Source organism: Fringilla coelebs (genome assembly GCF_963513975.1).
Source record: "Fringilla coelebs genome assembly, chromosome: 14".
Taxonomy (NCBI): domain Eukaryota; kingdom Metazoa; phylum Chordata; class Aves; order Passeriformes; family Fringillidae; genus Fringilla; species Fringilla coelebs.
Genome location: NC_140040.1, coordinates 1,943,346 through 1,969,086, shown reverse-complemented (window position 1 = coordinate 1,969,086; position 25,741 = coordinate 1,943,346). Strand labels below are relative to the sequence as shown.

The window sequence follows — 25,741 nt, the reverse complement described above, 5'->3', positions numbered from 1 at the left end:
GGGGCAAATATGGCTCCCTGAGCAGGGCCACGAGGAGAGAGAGCACAGAGCTGCTCATCCCATGCTGGATGAAAGCCTGGCACAGAAAAGCATGGAATGAGCAAGCCAAGGATGTGGCCTTCTGCTGACTGCAGCTCCTGGGGTTCTCAGCAGGAACTCCCCCCTCAGTGCTCACTCCCAGGGATGGGCACTGTGGGGAAGAGCATCCTGGAGGACTGGCTCAGCAGCAGGGAGCTGCCTTGGATCTGAGAGTGGTGATCCAAACGTAAAGGGTGGCAGGGCCCCGAGTGAGGAGCACAGTGACACTCAGATGAGGCCCCCCCACATCCAGTGTCCAGCAGCACATGGGGGGGTGAGTTTGGAGGAGTGAGACAACATCAGCCAACCTCTGCTTCCCACCCCCACCTGGGCCAGGTAAGGCAGCTCAGACCCCCCCCAGGGCTCTGTGGCAGCCCCAGCCCACCCCCCCCCAGGCACTCTGAACACTCAAACCAGGCTCCAGCAGATCCCAGAGCCAAAGCCAAGGAGCCCCCCAGAGCCAGCACAGCTCTCACACACACACAGAGGGCACAGGCAGCACACCCCTGGAAGTGCCCTTTGGAATTCCTGGAATTCCTCCTCCTGGCTCGTACCAAGGACTTCTGGCTGCTCTGCAGGGCGGGGAGGGGCTGGAGGGGCTGCAGGAGGTGAGCAGAGCCTTGGGGCAGTGGTGGCAGCAGGAGGCAGCTCCAGCGCCTGGGACTGGGGAGTGAGGGGTCGGATCCTTGTGTCATCTCAGAATATCCTTGTGCGTTTCCTCGAGCTCAGAGTCCCTGCTTGTGCTGCCTAGGATTCCTGAGGAACCACCTCCATCAGCTTCTGGCACAGCACGGTGGTGGAGACTGCAGAGAAAGCGAAGGAAAGGTCAGGGATCACCCCCAGCACAAACCTGGGTCCATAAGGGAAGGGCTGAGCCCTCTGCCTCCCCGCCCTGAGTCCAAATACAGCTGAAGGCTTGAAATATTCCAAGAATTCCATTACATTCCATTCCATCTATTCAATAAATCACTTTTAAAGTTCCTGTGTTTCTCACTGGACATTTGCAGAATTATCACTATCTGTTCCTAGAATATTTTCAATAGTCTCTTTACAATCCTTTGGTGGAGGAAAGCAATGAATATGGTAATTTACTACCCAGGCATTGCAAAACTGGCTTTTCCAGGAACTGAGCCTAATACACAGGATAAAAAAAGTGAGTGTGGGACAGAGGGACATAGAGAGACGGGGAAAAGAAGAATAACAAGTGCTGAGTGCTGCTGAAAGCTTTTCTCTTCCTCATGAAATACCAAGCTAAGGCTGGGCACTTCTCCTTGCCTGCTTTTCTAGGTCAGCCCCTTGCAGGAGAGCAGGGAAGCAGCTGCTGAGCTCAGTTACTTGGGCAGCAGGGATTGACTTTTTGGGCTCAGTTGTTGAGGTTCTGTGTGCCAAGCACAGCCTCTCCATCCCTCCAAACACACCCTGGCCTTGTGGCAGCTGGTGGAAAACCTTGGAGCAGATACCTTAAAAATAAACCTGAGAGAAAACATCCAGGGGAGCTTCCCTTCCCTCTGCTCTGCTGCCACAAGGGGATGCCAAGGAAAGTTTTGCCTGGATCCCAAATGTCAGCACTGCCTAAGCCAGGGGTTGGGACTAATTGTGGATTTTCAGCTGTCAAACTGAGGCCAGCTGTGCTCAATCCTTCCTACACCACTGAGAAGGGATTCTTTGCTGAGCAAAGGCTTGGCCCTGAGCTTTTCCAGGAGCAGGGAATTCTGCTCTGCTGCTAACAACCTCTTTGGCAGAATTAACCCCCCCCCCCCTCAAACATGGTATTGGTCCCAGACTTTGCTATTATTGCAAATCAGGATGCATTTTGGATGCTTGGCACACATGGCAATCATCAGGATAAACTTGTTCCCATGAAAGAAGAATGGAGCAGAGCCAGGATTCTGGAAGCTCCTCCAGAGGGAGGAGAGCCTGCACTGCAGAACAGCACTGGGAAATCTTTTGGGAGCCAAAGCTGCTCCTCCTGGGAGATACTCACAGATGCCTTGGAGAACCCACTTGGGCTTGTTTTGCCACCAGACCCCAAAGAAGTAAATGGGGATCCCACTGAGGATGATGGCAAAGCCGATCCCACACTCCTTGGGTGTCATCCAGAAGGAAACGGCGATGAGGAACAGGCAGGCCAGGATGAAGAAGATGGGCAGGCAGATGTTCACCTGAGCAGGGAGCAAGGAACAGCTTAGGAGATGTGCCAGGGGAGGCTTTCCAGGAGTTTATCCAGCCTGGGAGGGACAGAATTATTGTTTCCCCATGGCCAAGAGCCTTTCTCAGCACCTTTTTGGACCTCAGTTCCATAATTCCATATCCAAATTATCAGCACCAAAGTCCAAAGCCAGCAGAGGCACAGCACAAGCTGGGGTTGTTTTCCAGGGGACTCCAAGCAGGTCACTCACAAGAGCAGCCCAGCTTTGAGAAGAAAACCCCAAAAGCTAAGGGAAGAGCCAGCAAAGATTCCTTTTGGGAAGGCACCAGTCCAGGCCCGTGGGTTTGTTTCCCTGTGGGTGCTGCTGCCAGGCACAGACCAGAGTGTGCCGTGGGATGAGGGAGAAACAGCTTTTGGGGGAGAGGCACCGGGAGCTGACAGGATCTTGGCCTCCCCCCAGATGGGACACGGGGCTGCCAAGCTGGCCAAGGACACCGGGGACAGAGCTCAGCACAGGGCCGGCTGCTTTAGCAGAAAACTATTTTAGGGGAATTCCACGGGGGTACAGACTGTTACCCTGAGAGCCACAGCCTGGGACCTGTCCTGGCACTCATGGAGAGTAATCCCACCACAACCCCCCGTCCCTGTCACCCACAGCTCCCTCACTGTGCTGTCCCCAAGGCAGCTCTTTGTGCCCCTGCATGGATTCAGCAGCAGGGACATCTCCTTTAGCTACAACACAACATTGCCCTGCAGTCCCAGCCCCTCTTCCATGCAGGACCAGCAGCTGAACCTCCGCTGGTGCTGGGAAGGGAGCTGGGGAGGGGTCCCCTGGCAGTGCCCACCCGGTTCTCACCTTGATGGGCCTCTCCAGCTCTGGCTTCTTGTAGCGCAGCCACATCATCCCGATGATGGCCAGGGCCACACACAGCCAGTTGAAGAAGCTGAAGAAGTTGATGACTGAGAAGATGTTGTTGGAGAAGGCATAGAGCAGGGTCATGACACACTGAATCCAGGGAAAAGGCCATTAGGAAAGGGAGCAGGCAAAACCACCTATGTTACAACACTAAATGGGGGTATTTAGGGGAAATACCTGCCAGGAAAGGGATCACATTGACTATTTTTTACTTATTTAAGCTATTTTCAATTGGGGCCTGGAATCATTTCATAGGATCATGGAATGGTTTGGGTTGGAAGGACCTCAAAGCTTAAAGGACCTCTAGTTCCAACCTCCGGCCACAGGCAGAGATACCTTCCCCTATCCCAGGTTCCTCCAGGCCTTGCCCAGCCCGACCTTGGACACTTCCAGGGATGGGAAGAATTCAAGACAGAAGTGGACAATGAGGACATGATGGGAAGGGTCCATCCCCTGTGGGCACATGCAGGAATGGCTGTGGCTCCATCCCAGTGGGATCCCAGCCCTGCTCCATCCCCCAGCCAGGCCCCAGGGCTCACCGTGAACACAAGGGATGGGACGGGGGTGAGCAGCCGGGGGTGGATCATGGACAGGATGGAAGGCAGGTGCCCCTCTCGGGATCCCACGAAGAACAGCCTGGCAGGGGACACACAGAGGGGACACAGTCCAGCACAGCCCTGCAGGGCTCTGTGCTCAGCACAGAATCAGTGGGGCCAGCCCGAGCTCAGCCCTGGTGGCCCCGAGGCAGGAGTGGAACACCAGGACTGGAACAGCAGTCCTGCTCACCAGGGAGGCTGGATACGGCCAAGGAATGCAGGAAGGATGGATTTCTATCCTGCTCTCCCGGGACAGCAATTAAATGACTCCTCAGGCAACCCAGCAATGTGTCACAGCCAGAACCATCTCAGTCCTGCCCCTGCCCAGCCTTTCACCCCTTCCCGAGGGATTCTCATCCCTGAAGTTTCCCAACTTTGTGCTTCTCATGAAAGCCACTTTCTCAGCAGCCCCGAGCCTGTGTCTGGTTCTGGTTTATTGACCTCACCAGGACTTTGCCTGAGGAACAGAAGATTGACACTACTGAAAGCTTGCCTTTAATCTGGTTAAAAGTCTGACTTTGTCTTCCTGCATTCCCCACGTGGCCTCCAGACCCTCCAGACTTTGTGTCTGCCCACAGCCACTCTCTGGAGGAGAACTCCAAAGGTTGAGGAACTGAGCACAGCTTGTAAACAAAACCCACAGGATTGGGCAAGGAACCTACCGGGAAGAAGTGAAAAGAGATCCATTGACAGACCCAAAGCACGAGAGCCCAACAAAGACAGGGATGATCCAGGACATGACACCGAGGTGGTAGTTCCCAAAATCCTAAATGGGAGACAACAAGAGACATTTCACACTCGCAATGTCCCAAAAAACTCAGAGCTGCCTACAAAGAGTATTTGGAGAAATCCCAACAAACGCCACAGGTCAGTGCTGAAGCTGTGTGGAGTTTCCCATATTCCCATGTGCTGCTCCCCTCTCCTGAAAAAGCAGATTGTGGAATTGCTAAAACCCATCAGCAGCCAGCCCTTCCCTCGGGGCGAGGACACGACATTTACCCAGCATCTATCGGAAAGTTCAAGACCAAACGGAAACTGTGAGGAAACTCAGACAGCAGCTCCTGCCAAGTGCTGAGGCAGGAGCTGGGACCCAGCCCTGGGGACACACAGGGACCTGGCCCTGCAGCTTTCTGTCGCAGGCTGAGCCTGTGCTGCTCCACTGCAGGTTTGCACCAACAATATGGGATTGATTTCCAGCCTCTACTGTTCCAGGCCAGGCTGCCAGGGCTTGGAGAACCTGGGATAGTGGAAGGTGGGTGGGATGGGATGCCATGGCAGGGGGTGGGATGGGATGAGCTTTCAGGTCCCTTCCCACCCAAACCATTCCAGGATCCCCTGCAGCACAGGCTGTGGCTGGAGCAGAGCCTCTGTCCCAACCCAAAGGATGGAGCGCTGTCACCTGAGGGGCTCAGCTCATCCTGGGCTGGGAGATTCCCCTTGAAGCACTGAACAATTCTGGTCAGGCTCAGTCTGCAAGGTCTGCTCCCTTCTGAAGCCGTCAGGGTTCCTGACCACACTGGCATTTTAACTAATGGAAGTATTATTTTTCTCTCTTAATTAAAACAAGGAAGACACGGGGAGAGAACAATCCAGTTCAGTGTTGACTGAGTGACCTTTCCCCGTAAATACCAAGCTCTGGTAACTGATGGGCAGTCACAAGGCCAGCAGCAACCTTCCCTAGCTCAGAAGGAAGAGCAGCACTGAGTGCCACCCTCACTGCTGCCCAGGATAATCCCCTGGGGATCACGCTGTTCTCCCCTGCTCTTTGTCTCCTGCTCAACATCAGTGTTTCTGCAAGCAGCCCTGAGCAGCCTGGAACAAAGCAGGAGATGTGTGCAGTGATTCCAAGGCTGATTTCACCTGCCCTGGGATGAGTCAGCCTGGAGCAGAGGGGCTCTTACCACGGCCACGGCCTCGGACGTCAGCATCTGCTCGGTGCTCAGCGTGGTGAAGTAAGCCAAGTTGGTCAGCACGTACACCAGCGTCACCACAGGCAGGGAGATGATGATAGCCAGGGGCAGGTTTCTAGGAAAAAAAAACATCCATTGTCCTGGAGCAGGTCTGAAGAGGGAGCTGCTGATCCCAGGGATTGCCAGCCTCCTGAGCTCGCTCTGAGCCGCTCTGTTCTCTGGCTTTTCTGCTCCCAGGGACAGGGATATCCAGATGGGAACAGGCTGCCCAAGGAGTGGGGGACTCCCCATCCCTCAAAAACAGGTGGGTGTGGCACTTGAGGCCATGGCTAGTGCTGAACATGGTGCCAGTTCACAGCCTTAAAGGTCTTTTCCAGCCTCAAGGACTGAGTGACCCTTGAACAGCCTGGAGGCTGCAGGTGGAGCGGGAAGGATGATGGCAGAAGGGATGGAGAGGCCCTGGCTGCCTGGGCAAGCAAGAATCCAAGACCACTTTTCATTAAAAATACCCAGTGGCACCAGCATAGGGATTCTCTATGGACAAAGGAGCTCCCTTGTGCTGGGGGGATTCCTGGGGGAGATGGGAATCTCAGGGATGCACTGGGCAGTTTTAGGCTCTACCGAAACTCAGCTGTCAGGACTGAGGGAACTCAAAGAAAAAGAGTTCAGGCACAGCCTAAGTGGGTCTGTGAACTGCCTGTGTTGATACAAATTTGCCTTTCCCAACAGCTTAATTTCATTTGTGGAGGGAAAGTGCAAAAGGAAACCCTGCTTGGTGCCACTCTAATTGCTCCAAGCAGAGCTCCAAGCTGCAGGAGCAGAGTCAAATACCAGGACTGCATCCAGCAGACATGAAAATAATTGCAAAATGCAGCCCCCCTGTTGCTGTTTCTCTGGGAGGGAGTGATCCAGCCCTGTGCTTCCCAGCAGGACCAAAGCACCCCCAGGGTCAGCCAGACTCTTGCACAAGTGCCCTCGAGCCTCAGCTCCCAGCAGCTCCCAGGCACCTTCCCAGGAGCAGAAGGGATTTCTCAGCACTGTCCTGCTCTAGTGAGGGCCCCAAATGACCCTGAGAGGCACGGGCAGAGCAGGAAGCAGCTCTTGCTCAACAGGATGGGAAGAGCACGGGACAAACACATGGAGAGCAGCACAAACACATGGACAGCAGCACAAATGCTCAGTGGGAGTTGAACCAACGCAGCAATAAAGCCCTGAGTGCTCTTTCCTGGCCCATAACTCACAGAGGTGTCAGGCCAAGGAAGCAGAGATTTCTCCCAGCACTGATAACACGGCACGGGAGAGGAGGGAAAAACAACAGCCCTGCTCCTGCAGGGATTATTGTTCCCTTTCCCTGATTCCAGGGAGGTGGAAGGTCATTAATTCATCTTGTTTTCTCTTTTTCCAGATGAAGACCTTGGCTTCCTCCTCTGTTAAAAGCACAAGGAAGGGGCTTCCCCAAAACAGCAGCTTTTTCCCCAGGGAAGTCATGTCAGGACTCACACCTACCTGTAGGGATTTATCATCTCTTCTGTAACAAAATTCAAGTAATTCCTGTAATTTCAAAAGGACAGGGGTTAATTCTGGTTAAATAAACCCCTCCAGTCTAACTCATCTGCACAGGGATTCCAGGAGGGGCACAGGCACTGATCTTGTGGGAAAATTAGGATGGCTGGTGTCCAAGGCCAGACTGGACAGGGTTTGGAGCAACCTGGGGTGGTGGGAGGTGTCCCTGCCCATTGGACAATCTTGAAGGTCCCTCCCAGCCCCAAATCATCGCGTGATAAGGATGGCTACAAGTGGCCTCTTTTCACAGCAAATCGAGAGCAGGTGCTCAGAGGACTGACAAAAGGGCCCTGCAGGAGCTTCAGTTTGGAATAACTGGAGTTGGAATTGAGCTCAGTGCGGAAGGGAGAGGGCTGTGCCTTACCATCCTCCATAGGCAAACAGGCCACTGTACAGAGCCAGCACGATGTTCCCAACGCCTGTCTTGGTGCCCTCGAAGGATTTCTCAGGGGTCAGGTTTTCCACATCACCTGCAGGACACAAACCCCTGCTCAGTGCCATGGGCTCTGAACCTCAAAGGCCTCCAGAGAAACCTGGAGGCAAGAGCTGCTCTTAGGATGAAATTATTTTCATTATCACCCTGCTGCTTTTTGGGTTCTGCTGAGCATGGGCGCATTTTCCCTCCAGTTTTCCAGGGATCGCTGCAGCCGGGTTCATCCCCACACGTGACCCCAAAAACTCATCTCAAGCAAGGACTGACGCCTCCAAACTTTCTCACACTGCGACGTGCTGTCACCAAGGTGATGTCCCAGGGACATCCTGGGGACCTTCCTGCTGGAAGATGCTTTGCAAACAGAGATTGTCACATTGTCCTCTCAACTCCAGGCTGCTGGCCTTCGATAAAGCCCCAGGATTTCCTGCACTTCCACCAGCCACCCAAACCCCCAGAAACCCAGGATTTCCTCCAGTCCCACCAGCCACCTGATAAAGCAGAGGCCTGTGGCAATCCCTTTGATTGAGGGAAGTCAGGTTCTGGGGGTTTGGATATCAGAAGTCACCTTCTTTAGGGCCTGATGATGAAAAGTTCCTGTTGTGGATCTGCTTTTGAAAGAAAACGCCAGAAATAGAAGATTTGATTGTGCCTCTGGTCCCAGCTCTCCCCAAGCAGCCCCAGGTTTATTTATTTTGCTTTCAAATGCTCTGCAGTTGTTTTGTTCCCTGTCTTTGATGGAGGGGCTGGCTGTGGGACAGGGATGGCAGAGCCACTCTCCCAGACTGAGTGCAGGGAACGTGGTGGGATCCAGAGGGGCACCTCTGCGCCCAGGGGGAGCCCATGTGATTCCTCTTAGGGCACAGAACTCTCCTAATCACCCCAGCAACTGCATCACAAGGCAGTCAGCAGGGCCTGCAGCTTAACCCTTCATCCCTCAGCACGGGGCACCCAGGAGGTGCTGCTGGAAAAGCTCAGGGATGTTCCAACAAAGCTCAGGTGTGCAAGGCTCCTCCTGCCCAGCCCCAATCCCAACTTTTCTCTGCTGGAGTCACCTCTTTCCCAGCAGCTCCTTGCACCAGAAAGGTCTTCCCTGAATCTCCCTTGGGATGTGCTGGATGTATTTGATCCTCCTCAGCAAAATGCACCAATCCTTTTTAAAAACAAATCTGAGTGCAAGAGGAGAGCCAGGAAATGCAGAGACTGATAAAAGGCTGAGTTTAACCTCAATTCCTGCCTTGCAGGTTCTGCACAGAATCCCAATTTAGCCCAGGTGAATCAAAGGGCTGAGCAGAAGGGGTGGAATGTGATCCCCTGCATCCCTCGGGCTCAGCTTTCCCCACCTCATTTTCTGCCCTTCCTGAATAATTACCAGTCTGGTTCTTTCCAGGCCTTTTGTTATGGGAATAAGAGACACATTTTGTTCACAGTGCCTGCAATTAGCTACTGCAACAGCACATGGATGGACTGGGAGAGCAGGAGGCTCTCCAGCATTTCAAACACCCCTCAGGATATTCTTCTCAAAGGTTTCAGGCTCTCCATGGTCCAACCCTGCTCATGGACCATCACCTTACCACCCAGGAGGATGCTCCCACCTGGGAGCAGCACGAGCACCACTCCATTTCTTGTCCACAGGTCCTGCAAATCCTCCTTGTCTGTCACAGGAAAACCCTCTCAGGCCAAATGTTCCTTCTCCTGAGGCAGCCACGGCCTCACTGCCCTTCCCACCTCACCTTTGGGGAGCTGGAGCTCCCCCAAACCTCCCAGTGAGTTGTTAAATTTCCCGTTTCTGTGCCCCAGAGTCAAATGGATTTAGCAACATGTCAGAACACAACTAAATAACCACAGGAGTGCCCGTTCCACAGCATACAAGAATTCTTCCTTTTATCTAATCTAAACCTGCCAGTTCAAAACCATTTACCCCCTCATCCCCTCAACAAGCCCTGCTAAAAAATCCTGGAATTATTTAGGTTTGATCCTAATTTGGACCTTTGATCCAACCACCTTGTGAAGCCGGGGTGTGCTGCACCATCTCCCAGGCACTTCATCCTTCAAGCCTCGACAATTCCAGCCCCAGGCTTTTGGATCTGGCTGAAATTAAGGTTACAAATGTGCAGGTGAGGCTGCCAAGCGCGGCCTTGGGGCATCCCCGGCTCATCCCGGGCTCCAGGCACTGCCCTGCCCGTGCCCAGCACCCCGGAGAGCCCGGGCCTGGTTTGAGCCGGCTGTTCCACCGTACTCTGCTCTACAATTAACCAAATTAAGGTAACGAGCTGTGACACAAAGCCCATTTGCGGCTCCTCCAGCTGCCAAGACTGCGGTAATTGTGCCGGGTCAGCCGGGGCCCTGCCGCGGGAGGGCTGAGGGAGGGCCCGTGAGGCGCTGCCTGTCTGCGCCGGGCCCTTCCTTCAAAAATGTTCATTTGCTCCCCGGTCATGTCTAGTCTGGTTTTAATAGCACAGCAATCTTCTCCTGCACAAAGCATTGCAGGATAATTAAAAATTTTCAACTTGCCCCAACAGCGAGGAGAGGGAACGCGGCCATGGGGAGAGGGGGCCCTCAGCACGGGGTGTCTGTACCCAGAGCCCCAAAGGAGGAGGAAAACCAGGGACAATTCAGGGAACTGAGGCAGGAAAAGAAGCGTTTGACACCTGATTAATCGGATTAATCTGCAGCAGGAGGCTGCTGTGATTTCCAGGGGCAGGGTGTGGCAGCTGTCCCTGCTTCCCTGTCCCTCCTGCAGGGGAGGATGAGGAAGGAGCCTCCCTGCGAGGCTCCCTGCTGGAGAAGCATGGCAGGCGCTGGCATTTGGGGTGCCAGGGGACAACAGCAGCAGGCAATGCTGTCCCTGCCATCCTCCTGTGCCCTCAGGATGTCCCCTATCCATTTGGAGGATCCTCGGTGGGAGCCAGGCTGGGCTGGTTGGGGACATTCCCCTGGTTGGGGACTCCTGTCACAGCTCCAGCCTTGTGCCAGCAGCCCTGGCTGACCATGGAATCCTGGAATGCTTTGGGTTAAAAGGACCTCAAAGTTCCCCCCATCCCATGGCAGGGACAACTACCACTGTCCCAGGTGCTCCCAGCCCTGTCCAGCCTGGCCTTGGGCACTGCCAGGGATCCAGGGGCAGCCCCAGCTTCCCTGGACACCCCTGACCCAGGGCACAAGCCCGGCCAGCTCTGCCACCCCCACCTCAATACTGCTTGCTAAAAGCTCTTTAAAGGTAATAGTGTGGCTGAAAATCCTGAACTCTGCTGGGAAGGTTCTGAAAGTACCAGAAGGAAGATTTGGACCTTCAGTGAGCAGAGCTTGCCTCTTAAAATGCCATTTTTAGTACTCCAGGTGCAAGGAAACATCTGACACTGTGCGGTTGAGACATCTGGGGTGGGACGCCGCTTTCACTTATCAAATACCTTTTGCAACCAAAAAAAAAAAAAGAAAAAAAGCCCAAATGAAACCCAAATCTCCTGCCCAGCCTAAGCTCTGCTCTGGAGTTAAACCTGCCTGCTCTGTCCTTAACTGACCCCGAGCTGCTCTGGCAGATGCAGCTCTGCATCCCTGACACTCCAAGGAAGTGTCAGGGAGAAAAATGCTGCTGCCACCAAACAGCTCCTGGAGGCACCACAGACCAGGAATTTCACAGCCAGGATAAAGAAAAGGGACAATAAATAAAGGGACAATAAATCCAATAAAAGCAATTCAATAAAATCAGTGTTAAATTCTATTTCTCCAAGTCCCAAAGGCCCAATTCCAGGTTTTTAAGCAGAGCTGCTGGTGAGAGATCACAGCAAGGGCTGGAGCTGCATCCCTGCTCCAGCTGCCTGAGGGCACAGAAACATTCCAGAAACCCTGAGGCATCATCCACAGGAATAAATAGATGTCAGACATGTCTGTGATATGTTTATTTCTAGTTTTTTAAAATCAAAACCTTTCCTGAACTTCCTCACCTGTAAAAAGCACAAGGGGGTCCCTAAGAAATCCCAGATTTTTTGACCATTTCACACCTCAGTCAGTTTTAAGGGAAATTTTAAGGTGTGGAGAGGACAGAACCACAGACCTCTGTGCCACATCCAGGGCAAAAATATCCCTCAGACCTGCTGTCCAAACCTCCTCCATGATCCAGTCCCAGGTATCCCACTCCCCAGCTGAGGAATACTGCCAAAAAATACCCAGTAGGACAGAGAACAAATTGAGAGAGGTGGTAAAATATGAAAGCCAAAATAAATGATTTATGTTTTCATAATACTGGAGTGAAAAAACTCTGATCCTCTCTATGTTTTAAGTTATTTCTACAAGTAAGTTATTTAAACAAGTTATTTATTTAAATTTGATTTATTTATTTTATCGTTTGCAGGCTATAATCTGGGGGCCACACACAAGATTTTACAAACCAATACCCAAATGCAGGACTTTTCAAACCACACATTTCCAGCCCCAAAAAGGCTTTTTAAAGTTTCACTTTGGATTAATAAAATAATTTCATCCCAAGCAGTTCAGTTCCACTGAGTCAACCTCCAAGCACTTGAAAGGCTGAGTAGGAAACCAACTTCCAGCCTCCTCCTTTGGAAAGGGCAAGCTGCTGACAGGGAAATGTTCTTTTTCTGGGGCAAAATTGCCACAGAGTCCTTTGTCCTTGAGAGATCCCTGCTCTTCTGCAAACCAGGAAAAGAGCCAAGGAGAGGATAAAAAGAGAAAAAGCCAAAGGCTGAAGGTGGGAGGTTAATGCAGAGAGATTTACTGTGAAGTCACAGAAATTTCCACATTTGAGCAAAAAATGTGTTGTTGCTCCTCTGGTCTGTTTATGGATGCTGGGAACACAAACCAGCAGTGGGATAGGGACCAGTCAAACCAGTTAATTGTCCAGAACATCCCAGGAATACACAACCCCATCCCTCTGAAAACCAGCTGGGTGCAGATCTCACCCCAAAACTGCTGCCAGCTTGGATGGGGTCACCCAGCTGCTGGTGGGAAGAATCCACTCTGTCCAAAAAAGCCAACACTGGAACGGGCACAGGGTGTGGAAATGTGGAACAAAGCTGGAGGACAGGGCAGTGCTCTCCCATTGTCACTGAAAATGGGAATTTTTGTGCTTTTTTTGAATAAAAAAATGAAGAAAAAAGACAATTTCTTGCTCTATCCCTGCTAAAAGCACAGAGCGACCTGGAATGATTGAAAGGAAAATGGAGCAAGGTGCAAACTGCAGGTGGGAGCTGAGGAAGCCACAGGAAAAGGAGCTTGCACATTCTTAAGGACTTAGCAGAGAGTCTGGAACTTCCCAAAGTAGATTAACAAAATCCATGCTGGAGCCCAGGCAGAATCCCAGCTGTGGGATTCTGGACAAGCAGGAATGGGCACTTGGGACAAAGTGGGAACCAGGATCTTCTGTGGATCCTGAGGATCCCACTCGACCCTGTCTGGTTTGAGGGTTGGCTGCTCAGACAGGGAGAAAAGTCTTTGCTTACAGGTGTCACTGTCCAGAAATTGCTTTTGATCTCCCTGCAAGGTGGATCAGTGGGAAAATAAATCACATGGAATTCTCTGCCCTGCAAGGTCTTCACAGCCACAACCTCAAAGGAAGGAAAACAACTCCTGGGACACAGGAGGGGAAAGAGGGTTTTATTGTAACAGGGCAGAAATCCCTTCTAGGTTACAGACAAAAAACAAGGGAAATCTCATGGATTTCTACCTGAGGAAGCAGGGCAGAAAGTGGCTCAGCCTCCCCAAAAAGGCCAAAAGGAACAGCACAATCTGAAGATGCAAATTAAGATTCTATCTGCAAACAAAGCCCAGTTGTAAAGATCTTCATGGTAAAATGTTAACCAACTAAAAGAGATTTATCCTGATTTATCCCTTTCCTCCTGGGAGAGAATCAAAAGGTCCAGCAGAGCAGGCTGGGGAGCTGGGCAGAGGGAGGAGGTGTGTTTTCTGATAAGCCTCAAACAATGTCCCTGTTGAGTGTCTGCACTGAGCTGGAAGAAAATAAAACCTCTGACAAAGCAAGAAATTCTGCAAAGACAGCACTGGCTCCCAGAGCTGAGACAGGAATTAGAGACCCACGAGCACACACAGACACACCCCTGTACAGGGACATGAGTCTCTGGAGATTTTATTCCCTTTCAGCAAACAAGGACAGGACTGTTCCCCAAGACACATTTATTCCCACAAAACTTGCACAAAAAAAGCCACACTTTGGTTTAACTGTGAGTTAATCAGGTTTGGAACAAACTCAGATGGGTTTGGAACAAACCATCTCCCTCCTCTGAGAGGATTTTATGGGCGCATGAAGCAAACCAGCAGAACCACCAGAAAATCTGCTTTATCTTCCCATTTTTGTCTCCTTTTCCAGGTGCCAGTGCCAGCTGAGAGCTCCAATCTCGGCTCCTTGTGGGCTCTGTGTCCCTGGGTGACCCAGAGCTGGCCTGAGCCACTGCACACCTGGAACAGGATGAAGGGAAATGTGCAGGGGGAGTTTGTGGAAGGATTAAGATGACTGGGAGTGGTTTGCACATGCAGATAATTCTCTGTAAGCAAAACGTTACAAAGAGATTTCCCAGAGCGGCAGCACCAACATTTTCACTCCCAAAGGGAGAATCACTGCCTCTGTGTAAGAGGGAAAGACTTGAAGTGGTTTCAGGAGCATGAAATCAAGCCTGGCAGTGATATAAAATATAAAATCCCACAAATAAAATCCAAAACCCCAGCCTTTGGCAAAGCTGGGAACATCCCCCAAGCAAGCACCTGAGAGAACGGGGAGGTTTGTAAAGCTCTGGAACACCTGGGGTTGGACTCCTGGGCTTTGCCTCTCATCCTGCTTTCCCTGCAGAGCCCCAAAAGGAGACAAGGAGCAGCACTCACCCTTTGCCAGCTGCACGAAGCCCAGGATGATGATGAGAGCCAGCGCCAGCAGCTTGGCCGCAGCAAAGGCGTCCTGCACACGGGTGGCAGCTTTGACACTGTAGCAGTTCACAGCTGTCAGCAGCACTGAGGGGACACAAGGGACAAGGTCAGCACCCAGGGAGACACAGCAAACATCACAAGGAATCTTTAGGTGGGATACATGGAAGGAATTCTTCCCTGGCAGGGTGGGGAGGCCCTGGGTGCCCAGAGCACTTGTGGCTGTCCCTGGATCCCTGGCAGTGCCCAAGGCCAGCCTGGATGGGACCTGGAGCACCCTTGGGATAGTGTCCCTGCCATGGCAGGGGGTGGGATGAGATGTTCTCCAAGGTCCTTCCAACCCAAACCATTCAGTGATTCCCTTTTGCTAAAACAACCAACCAGAGCCTCTTCCCAGAAGAGAAAATCACTGAGAGCTCTGCAGCCTCACACTTCTCAACTGCACCTTTATGTTGGCAGTAAGTGTTTTGAATAATGCCTGTGGTCCTTGGGACAGGGAATGGGATTGCTCCATTGGAAAACACTCCTGAGGGCTTAGTGTTTGTTTGCTGAGAAATTCCTGCTGCCCACAAGTCGCCCTGTGGTTCATGCAACTACTGGGGGTTACTTCCAACATTTCTTTGCCATATTCCCCCCCAGCTCCTCTGTATCCCAGTCCTGCCATGTGACATTCCTGCCAGGCAGGGCACAGCCTGAACCAGGCCTTGATCAAAGCCTCTGCTCCTGGCTGAGCTTCACCTGCTGCAGAGCAAATAATGGCAAAGCTCTGCTGCTCTCACAAATCACTGACTATTTTGGTGCCCTGCTCCCTCCCCACAGCCTGCTGCTTGTTATGGACACAGGCAAATGTCACACTGAGGGTGACAGTACCCACATGCTGGATGCCCTCCCTCCAGCCCAGTGACCCCTCACTGTCCCCTGGTCAGCCCCAGCCTGAGCTCTCACCAGCTGCTCAGGGAGGAGCAGATCCCAAATCTTCTCCTGGAGCTGGAGGCTTTTCCCTGCAGAATCCTTTCCAAGCTCCCTCTGCCCCGGTGCAAAAGCTCCTTCCCAGAGCCTGCAGTTCCTCTTCACAGGAGCTCTTGATCACAGCCAAGCACCTGCTCCCCAAAATGTCCCAGTGCCTCTCCTGAGGGTGTGAGCTGGCGCTGGAGCCCACTTGAGAGCCCAGAGCTGATCCCAGAGTGGGTGGGCTTGGAAGGATCTCACAGACCCAGTCCCACCCCTGCCAAGGGCAGGAACACCTTCCACTATCCAGGAGTGCTCCAAGATCTATTCAAGCTGGCCTTGGGCACTGCCAGGGATCCAGGGGCAGCTTGTGCCAGTGTCCCAGGATCACTGGCTACTTCCCCCACCCTCCCATCTCCAGGATCCACTGCCATTCCAACACAGGAGCACCTCAAGTGTGGAGAAGTGAGAGCTGTATGTGTCAGGAAGGAAAGCACATGATCCAAGCCATCCCACAGGGGTGACAGCCAGCAGCAAACAGGGATTGCAGATGGATTTTGTACCGTGCCCTTGGAGCCCTTTGGGAGTGTGGCTGAGGATGAAATGACCCTGAGCTGTTTCTGGGGAAGCAGAGCCGTGCTGGGGACACAGGACAGCACGAGCTGGGCTCGGGCCAGGAGCAGGGGTGAGTGACTGTGGTGACAGATGTGCCACACCGCTGTCCCTGTGCCAGGCCCCTCCAGGAGATATGGGACAGGGATAGGCCTGCAGGGTTCCCACCTCCTGGAGCAGCCCTGTCCTGTGGGGTCACAGCTCTGTCCCCACAGAGGGACAGGGCAAAGGGACACGGTCAGACAGCAGCGAGGAGGAAACACAGCTTAACCAAGTGACCTTAGAGTGCTACAGGGACAAGGAAACACAGGGGATGTCTCCCAGCAAAACTCCCAACTCAGCCAGTGAAAGCACCTCCAGTGACTCCTCAGGGCAGCAGGCTCTGGAGCAGGATTCCCTTTGACCAGCGATTATGCTAAAAATAAATCTGCCCTTGTTTACAGAGGGATATTTAGAGGATGAGCTCACCCATCTGGGACCACACTGCTGCTGTGGTGAGGACAGCCCTGAGAGGTGTGACAGTGACATTCCCTGCCCCATTTAGGCATTCTGTGTCTGTGACAATAACTGCTTCATCCCCACTTCAACACTCATTTTTAGGGGCTGTTTTCCCTGCCCTGGCTCTGTACAGAGTCCCCTGGAGCGTGGGGGTGGAAATGAAAGGCAAAAGCTTCCTACACAGTTCAAGTGTTTGTGTTCAGCCCCAAAGCCCCATCAGTGCCAGATAAACAAGACTCCCTAAAAATGAGAAAACACTTTGGGATCAGAGAGTAAACAGGGCTGGAAGTTTCTGCCGTGGTCATCAGTCAGAGTCCTGCCAGTCACATTTCCTCAGCTTTGCTTTTCCCCCTTTACAATAATATTTGTCTTTCCTAAAGGAGCACAGTAGAGTTACTCCACTGAATCCCCCAGTCTCACTCATCAGGAAGAATCCTACAGACAACCAACAGGATGAAAGCTCTTCCATGAAACTCCAGGACAAATTCCAGGGGCTGCTGAGCTTCTCAGGAGGCTGGGATTTCTTAGGGCAGCAAGTTTGATTGCTTTGATCCCAGGTGCTGCCCTGGCAGGCAGGGGCTGTGGGATCCTCCTGGCAGCGCTCCCTCACCTCGGCTGAATCACTCCAGGAAAAACACAGCAAAGCTGCACAGCTCCAGCACAAATCAGGGCACTGATACAGAGCAGGCTGTGCTGCCCTAGTTCCTGCAGTGTTTGCCTAAGGCTCCAGCCCCTGTCAGCCAGCAGCCAGGCAGAGCTTTGGAGTGACCCATCAGGGCTGTGCTCAGGAATCATTCGAGGAACAAGGATTTCAGCGTGACCTGATGTGCCACGGCCTGGCTGAGCCAGCAGCCCCTCTCCAAAGCTTTACATAATTGGGATAACAAGTGTTAGAAAGCTGAAGGGATGGCAGATGGACAGGGGGTGACTTTTCGGAGAATCCCAGCCTGATTTGGGTTGGAAGGAACAATTAAGATCCTCTTGTTCCAATCCCACGGGCAGGGACAATTTCCACTGTCCCAGGCGGCTCCAAGTCCTTTTCAGCCTGGCCTTGGACACCTCCAGGATCCAGGGGCAGCCACAGCTGCTCTGGGCACTTGTGCCAGGCCCTGCCCACCCTCACAATAACAGAAGTTTCCCCTATACCTAATCTAGCTTGGGTTATTAATTACTCATGACTCTGGCAGGAGAGATCCTGGTTTTTGCTCTCCAGGTGTTGTTCATCCCTTCATCCCCCAGGGACTGCTCCAGCCCAGCCTCATTCCAACGCAACTCAAACCACAGAGAGAAATCTGAGTGTCTAAATACACCAGCAGGTCTGGCTTCAGTATTTCCTCTGTCCTGCAGTCCCTGCTGGCTTCAGGCATCTCACTGAACCTGCTCCACTGGCACTCACCTGCACAGCCAGGGAATTCCCCACTCCTGATAGGAACAAGGACAAACTGATTAATGTGACCAGACCCAGGACTTTACCCACAATTCCCATTTTATGGCTGTATCCCTGTGAAGTTGCCTCCCAAGCTCTCTCCCAGACACAACTCCTAGAGGACAACAGGAAAAACTGCAGACAGATAAATGGATCAGTCCCTCCTAGAACACATCGATGGAACAAGAGCTCCTGTGTCTGCAGAAAGGCAGGATGGGGAGAGTGAGGCTGTGCAAACAGTGGGAATGGAGCAGGACACAGCTGAACCTGGGCTGCCACTTCTGATGCAAGAGCCTTGGCAGCACTCCTGGCCAACAGGCACAGCTGCAGCTCTCCCAGGATAAGGGACAGGGACAAAGATCCAATTCCCACATGGAACTGCCTGGGGGTGACAGGAGCTTGCTCAGCCCAAGATCTCCTCAGCAGTTTTTCAGGTGAAATCTCTGGAATGAGCACAGGAATGAATTCCCAAGGTACTGGCACAGCTGCCTGTGGGGTCCCACACACTTGCACAATGTCCCTTTTGTCCCTAATCTCACCTCCTGGGCCTGACCTGTGGTGCTGGCAGTGTGATTCCACCTACACCTCTGGAACATGGATAAATGTGTGGAAGTAGCTGCCTTTAAGGGACTAAACTCATTAACTTGCTCTTAATTCCCATGGGACTCCTGTTTGTGGTATCACAGGACCCAGTGATAACACACAGCAGGTTGGGAAGTTGTGGAAAATAAAGGGAAATTGAAGGGAAAATGAAGAGAAATCCCCTCCATCAGCTTCCCTGCCAGGAAAACAAGGACTGTGAACTGTTCTGTCATGCATGACTCTGTCTGTAAGTCACATTTCCAAAGTGCCTGGCCCTTGTCATGGTAAGATGATGCTCCCATTTACCATCTGCCACTGGGTAATGTTGATTTCCCCTCACAATTACTCCCAGAACTTTCCTTTCCCCACCCCACAGCAAAGGCTGCTCCTTTCCCTCCACATGAAGTGCAGGTGACAGTTATTCCACACAGGACAAAGCAAAAATTAAGTTGTACTGAGTAGAGTGGATTAAAGCCATGGGAAAATCAATTCACCAAGGCAAAAACACCCCACCAATTTTATATTCCAGTGGCTGGGATGCCACAGTGTCTCCCAAAAATCTGTGGTGACTGTTTCCAACTGCACATTCCAACAAGGGACAGGCAAGGTCACAGACAGAAAATGATTTGGAACATTTCAACTTGGCAGGTCTCGACTGAAGACTTTTGTGCCCTGCAAGGTGGGGAAGGGAAAAAGCAGAGGGAAAAACTTTGCAGATATTTCTGCAAGGACAAATCCCTGGAGAAACTTAACACCCAGGGCAGTCAGTCCTGGAAAGGGAAAGGCCTGGGGGCACATGAGGCTGTTGGAAAGCTCCTGGCCCCAGAGCAAACGTGTCTATATTAAAATCTACTTATAATAATCAACATCCCTGGCAATGCTTTCCAGTTCCCTTTTTATTCCTCTTCCCAAAACAGCAATCAGGGAATGGGTGCATCAACAGAGGAGACGGCAAACTTGCCCTACCAAGGAGTTTAAAACTGGGATCATCTCCAAACCCACACTGAGGCCAGGATGTCCCAACAAACAACCCCAGGCACCCTGAACAGGTCAACACCCCTATCCCATAATAACAATAGGATACTGACACAGAAAAACTCCAAAGAGTTCCTCAGTGTTGGGAGAGGTGGCTCCTCTCTAGAGGCAGGAGTTGCTATTTTGGCTCCTTAGGAAAAAGGCTGTGATTTACTGCCAAGGCTTCCAAAGGACATGACACAGCAATTCCACCAACAGGACATTTTACCTCAGGAAAACAAACAAAAATAAAGGGAGAAAAGATATGGAAAAGCTATTTCTCCCATTCCCAGCAAATCAACCATCCCAAACTACCTCCATGCTCACCTCACAGAAGCATCTTCCCAACAGGGAGCAGCACCTGCTGCTATTTCATGTGCACAGAATTCAGCCCTGCATCCTGGCTGGAAAAGCTGAATTTCCCATCCCTCAGGCTGGACCTGTGGCCACATCTGACCCTGGAACTCTTGGGATACTCAAAACAAGGGATGCTGCTTTGAAAGACGCTGACCCTGCAGGGGTTTTCCACAAAAACCTTCCCAATTTGCTCATGCCAGGGGAGAAAGACTCAGAATGATCTCAGTGACAACATAAATCATTCTAACACAGTAACATTTAATGGGGTAATTGTTGTGAGAGCCAGGAGAGGGATGCTGGAATTGCAGTGGCTGCTCCCTGTGTGTTTCAAGAGCCCTCCACGCTCTCATTGATTTCTGGAGAGTACTGCGAGTGTCAGAGCCTGTTTTCATTAATGCTGCTCTAATTAAACACAGATTAAAAAAGCAACCTCAGCCCTGCAGCCTCTGCCATCCAGCAGGGGCTCCACAGACCTTTTCCTTCCACTCCACTCCAACGAGGGCAATTTGCTGATGGAGCTTTAGTCCCTTAATCCACCTTTCTGGAGGAGGAAAAAGAAATCTTCAAAGCTTCACACCCAGCTTGTCCTGGCTGATTAATTAAAAGCAGCAATGCTGCAGAAGGAACCCATCTCAGGCAGACAGGCCCTGGGTGTGTTTTGTCTTTGGTTTTCACCAGTTAATTCCTGATGAGGTGAAAATCCACACACCTGTAAAAGAGCTGAGCCTGGCAGCAAAACCTTGATGTCAAATAAAGGCATTCCTGCTTCCCACTGGATCTGGGATTTCTGGGTGGAATGCTGACACTGGATATTCCCTCCTGGACAACTTGGCAGCTACCCTTGCTTGGATTCCTCCTCTCAGGAGTGTCAGGCACTTCCACAGGACAAGGGCACTCAGACCTGCCTCCTGCTCATCCTTCCACTCTCTGGCTGCTCAAAACAGAAGAGACAAATGAGGAGTTCATCAGCATTCCCTGGAATTCCAGCCCTGCAGGAGGAATGCCCAAGAGCAGAGCTCAGAGGCAGTCAGAGAAGTTTAGGTAAATTTTGAGGAAGATTAAAATTCCCTGGCTTTGATATTGCTGTGCTGGGGTTATTAGTGCCAGATTTGCATATCTAATTAACAAGTGAGACACAAATTCAGAAGCAAACTGTCAAACTGCTGATCTGACACTGAGGAGCAAGAACAAAATTATAACAACAGAATATCCTGAGCTGGATAGGATCCACAAAGATTAATTATCAAGTCCAATCCCAGTTTTCCACTGTGGAGCAGATTTTCTTGTCAGGAAATCAGGGAATTCTAGAAGCTGTATGTGGCTCCCAAGGTGTGAGGATGTGTGGGATGAACAGCTCAGGCACTTGTGGAACACCAAGATCCAGCTCGGGGCTGGCAGCAGCTCTGATTGCTGCCTCCCTGATGCACAGAGAATGAATTTCTGCACCACAACCCAGACCTGGGAAGGTGCCTCTGTGCAAGCAGGAAATCTGCAAATTAACAGTGCAAAATGAGGAATAGCCACAGCATCTTTAATAAATCAGTTTAACACTTTCCACCCCTGAGCCCTCTCTGGAACACACAGAGTGTACTGGTGATTCTTACTGATTTTTGTTAGGATTTATTAACTTCAAGTGTTCACACAAGTGGCAGCAGGATGGAAAGAAAAGCTGAGCCCCTCACACCTGAGACAGAGCACAGGATCCAAGGTTTAATTCTTTGCCATGTCCAATATTGACATTGTAATGTAGATCATCAAAAATGCAAATTCAGGACCTAATAACTGTCCCCCCACCCACTACAGAAGGGGTAAACCTGGTTTAGATGAGCTCAGAAGTGAAAGAATTCAAATTATTCCTGTGTTTTCACACAAATGCACAAACTCTGTTTCCTGAACTTCCAATTTTTGTGTACCAAACATGGATGGATTTTGTGTTATCCAAGTATCAACCATCCAATCTCAGAGCTAAAAGAGATGCTGAAGCCTCTGAATCACCCAAGTAACCTGCAGCCTGCAAAGTCTTCAGCCAGATTTTTGGGGAATGTGAAATGAGCCAGGCTAAGGATGAACAGCCTGACCCCTTCTGCTCCAGGAAGACTTCCCTGGAGTGGATTCCCAGCTTTTATTTGTGGCAAACACCACAGGCACTCCCAGTGCCCATGAAAGAAGCCCTGCATACCAACTGTGTGTAGATTACAACCTCCAGGGGAGAAAATACCTATTTGTAGGGAAATTCTCCTTACCACCCACCTTGTTTTCCTCAGCATCTTCCAGGGGAACAAAATTCCCTCTTGCAACCATTTTTTCCTTTCACTCAAGCCTGTGATTTAGATTCTCTTAATGCATTAATTCACTCTCTGAAGTTCATGATGGCAAATTCTGAACAACACACGATTTATTCAATCCTTCAGCAGCAGCAAAGTGGAAACAAATAACTTTAGTTATTCCTCCTCTTGCTACAAACTGTGCAGCCAAGTGCATTTCATGTGGAGATACAAACTTTGCAAGGAATAGAGCTGGGACTGTTCTGCAAGGCTGGATTTTGGCTACTGTACTCCAGCCCCAGTTCCCAAATTCCTCTGCTGCTTCCCAAGCTGCTCTCCCCCATTTTGAAGTAACTCCTTCACGTATGTGCTACAGCCTATGCACAAATAGGTCATTTTTTTTCTACTCTAGAGCTTTTGAAAAGACTAAAAAGTCTCTCTCAGTGCAGTTTCTGCTTGAACAAAGCTGTTTATGAGTGCCCACGAGTGTTGTGTGGCTGCCTGAGCCCCTGGAGCAGATTTATTTCGTTTATTGTTCCTGGGTCACGGTGTGGTTTTGGCACTGGGGAGATGAAAAGCTGATTCCAAAACTCAAAGCTCCAAAAATCAAAGTTCCCAAAAGCTGCCCTGCTGAAGGCGCTGCAGGATGAACAAACCTCTCGGAGCAAAGGAGACAACCCCAAGCTTAACCCAAAGCATAAACAAACCAAGAGCCAGCAGTGCAAGGGGGAGCAGAGCTTAAAGCAGAAACACATGGGGATGATGCAGATTTGGAGAACTCCAAACCTTTCCCTTGGCAGTTGAGGATAAAGGTTCAAGAACAAATTCTGCCCCAGGGAAATCCTAATTGCTACCAAAGGAAGGCTGGAGACTTTTCTTGGAGGAGCATAAACAGGAATGAGAGCTGGCTCCAAGGAGTTTCGTGCTGCAAATCCCCCAACAGTGAACAGATCCCGACGTGGACAGGTCTGTTTAACCCTGCCCTGGGCTTTGAGCAATAAAATGGGAACAGAGACCCGTTTTGGGAATGATCCTGAAGATAAAAAGTCACTTTAGGTTAGAAACATGTCCTCAAAGGTTTTGCCAGCTCCATGTGTGCTTGCAAGGCAAAACTTTGCCATAAGGCAGCAAGAAAACCTTAAAATTTTATCCTAATTCCTTGGTTTTCAGCAGGGAACACAAATGCCACATGCACCCCTGCCCCTCTCCTGTGTGCTCCTGAGGAAACCACAGAGCAGACCTGCAGCAAAGCTCAAAAATCAGATTTCCAAAAGGCAGCACACCCATCAGCAGGACTATTCCCTGACCACCTTACAGCTTTCTTAGTTTAAAAATATATTAAATTTCCCTAATAAACACTCTCCACACTGTAAAAAATTTGGATGGAAATCCACATGCCTCCCCAGGTACCTCTACATTCCTAAAAATTCAGCTGGGGACTGAGAAGTTTCAATCTTGCCTGAAGAAAGCACAACCCAGTGCCATGCTTGTTATCAATCCTATAATTAGCCATATCATTTACCTCCCAAAGCCCGGGTCAGGCTGGCTCTGCGACATTTCCAGACAATTTATCTCCCCATAACGACCATGTGCTGCAGCTCTGGGATGCCTGAGATCCTCGGAGGGGGAAGGAATCTCACACAATCCTAGGAAAGGGCAGCATGAACGAGCAGCTTCCTCCTCATCACTCAAAATGCAAAAATGTAGAGATACCTGGCTGTGATTCTGTACAGTGGATAAATTATCTATAAAGCCCTCACAAAAATTGCATATTTTCCCAATAAACGTCTTTATAAAGACATTAAATTCCAGTGGAGCAGAACAGATTGAATAGGAAATGAGGAGGGAAGAGGCAGGGCATGGCTCCTGTAGGATTGGGAATTTGGATGGGGTGACTTTGCAGTCAGCAGAGGAACAGAAAATAGGATTTGAATGGCAAAACTGCAGACCCCAAAAGGGCAGAGAGGTGGTAAAAAGTGCATCAGGAGAGATCTGTGTGCCCTGGCAGGGCTCTGTGTGCCCAGGCTGGCATCCCTGGTTCTGAATTCACCCCACCGTGACCGAACATCCCTGCAAGGCACCGCCCCAGAGACAAGACAGACAAACAGAATGTCTGTTGGCAAAAAGAAAACCCACAAAAGCAGGTTTTGAGTGCGGTATCAGCGCACACACGGGCGGGGAACATCTCCTCTCACAACCGGTGCTGAAAGCAGCTCAGGGGCGTGTTCAGCACCAGTTGCTGGTGACAGATAATTGTTATCCTCACCCAAAGCCGGACACCAACGTTCACAGTGCCCTGCAGAGCCTAGGGACAAGGGGGTTTTACCCTGCATGGTCCTGTGGGAAAGCACAAGAAATCCTATTGCAGCTCTCAGGAAAAACGCACGCTGCATTTATCACAGGCTGCTCGGGAATCAGAGAGCCTCACTAGCCCACAGCTGCCATTTGGGGAATTTTCTGCTCAATTTATTACGGGTGGAGACACATTTTCTGCTGTCGCTATTCAAAGAAGCCAAAAAAAACCCCCAGGATGCAGCCAGCGTAGGACAGGAGAAATGGTGCAGACCTTTAGGGGCAGGTGATGGGGAGTGAGGAACCACGTGGAGTAAGACACCGGGGACCTGCAGAGGGTCACTGAATCACGGAATGGCTGGGGTGGGAAGGGAATTTAAAGGTCATCCCGTCCCAGGGGCAGGGACACCTTCCACCAGACCAGGATGCTCCGACCTGGACACTTCAGGGATCCGGGGGCAGCCACAGCTTCCCTGAGCACCATGTGCCAGGGCCTCCCCACCTTCCCAGGGAGGAACTGCTTCCCTAAACCCCATCGACCTCAGCTGAACGCCACTCGCCGCTACTTACGGACACACAGACAGGCCACCAGCTTGGCAGCCTCGTCGGGCACGGGGCAGGTGGGGAAGATGGGCTTGAGCAGGTAGGTGGCGAACACCAGAGCCACGATGTACTGCGAGGAGGGCCGGATGATGAGCAGCTCGATCCAGAGCTTGAGGAAGGCGGGCAGGGAGCCGTACACCTCCAGCATGTAGGCGTAGTCCCCGCCGGACTTGGTGATGGTGGTGCCGAGCTCGGCGTAGCACAGCGCGCCCACGATGGAGAAGGCGCCGCACACGGCCCACACCACGAGCGAGAGCCCCGGCGAGCCGGCCTCCCGCAGCACGCCCGTGGGGGTGACGAAGATGCCGGAGCCGATGATGGTGCCCACGATGATGGCCACGCCGTTCAGCAGGGTGATGTTCCGCTTCAGGGTCACCCCCTCCGCCGAGCCGCAGGGCGATGGCGAGCGGGCACAGCCGTTTTCCTGCGCCCCTTCCAGCATCTTCTCCATCGCCTGCTTCTCCTCCTCCTGCGGCAGCGAGGCGGCCGAGCCGGCGGGGCTCCGCTTCTTCACGGCATTGCCGGGGGAGCTGCCGCCGCTGGCGGACATGGTGGCGGAGCGGCGGGAGCAGCGGGCGCGGCCACGCCGCCACCTTCGGCCGCGCCTTTTGT

General features: G+C 51.6%; 1 protein-coding gene across 1 annotated transcript; it reads right to left on the bottom strand.

Annotated features, from left to right (window-relative positions):
• Positions 1-373: 373 nt before the first annotated feature.
• Positions 374-25,741, bottom strand: SLC7A5 (solute carrier family 7 member 5). Its single transcript, XM_084215401.1, has 10 exons — positions 25,097-25,741; positions 14,495-14,620; positions 7,577-7,682; positions 7,156-7,200; positions 5,641-5,764; positions 4,402-4,505; positions 3,683-3,779; positions 3,084-3,233; positions 2,063-2,240; positions 374-881 (listed from the first exon to the last, which is right to left on the bottom strand). Exons 1-10 carry the CDS (start codon positions 25,677-25,679, stop codon positions 826-828), a joined length of 1,569 nt encoding a protein of 522 aa, XP_084071527.1. The 5' UTR covers positions 25,680-25,741; the 3' UTR covers positions 374-825.

Bases quoted from the DNA above. Each gene is read 5' to 3' on its own strand.
- SLC7A5 (XM_084215401.1), bottom strand. From the start codon at position 25,679: ATGTCCGCCAGCGGCGGCAGCTCCCCCGGCAATGCCGTGAAGAAGCGG. The intron at 4,506-5,640 runs GTAAGAGCCCCT...TCTCCCATTTAG, and splicing joins CGTCCGAGGCCGTGGCCGTG to GATTTTGGGAACTACCACCT. The intron at 3,780-4,401 runs GTAGGTTCCTTG...GTCCCCTGCCAG, and splicing joins TCTCTTTTCACTTCTTCCCG to GCTGTTCTTCGTGGGATCCC.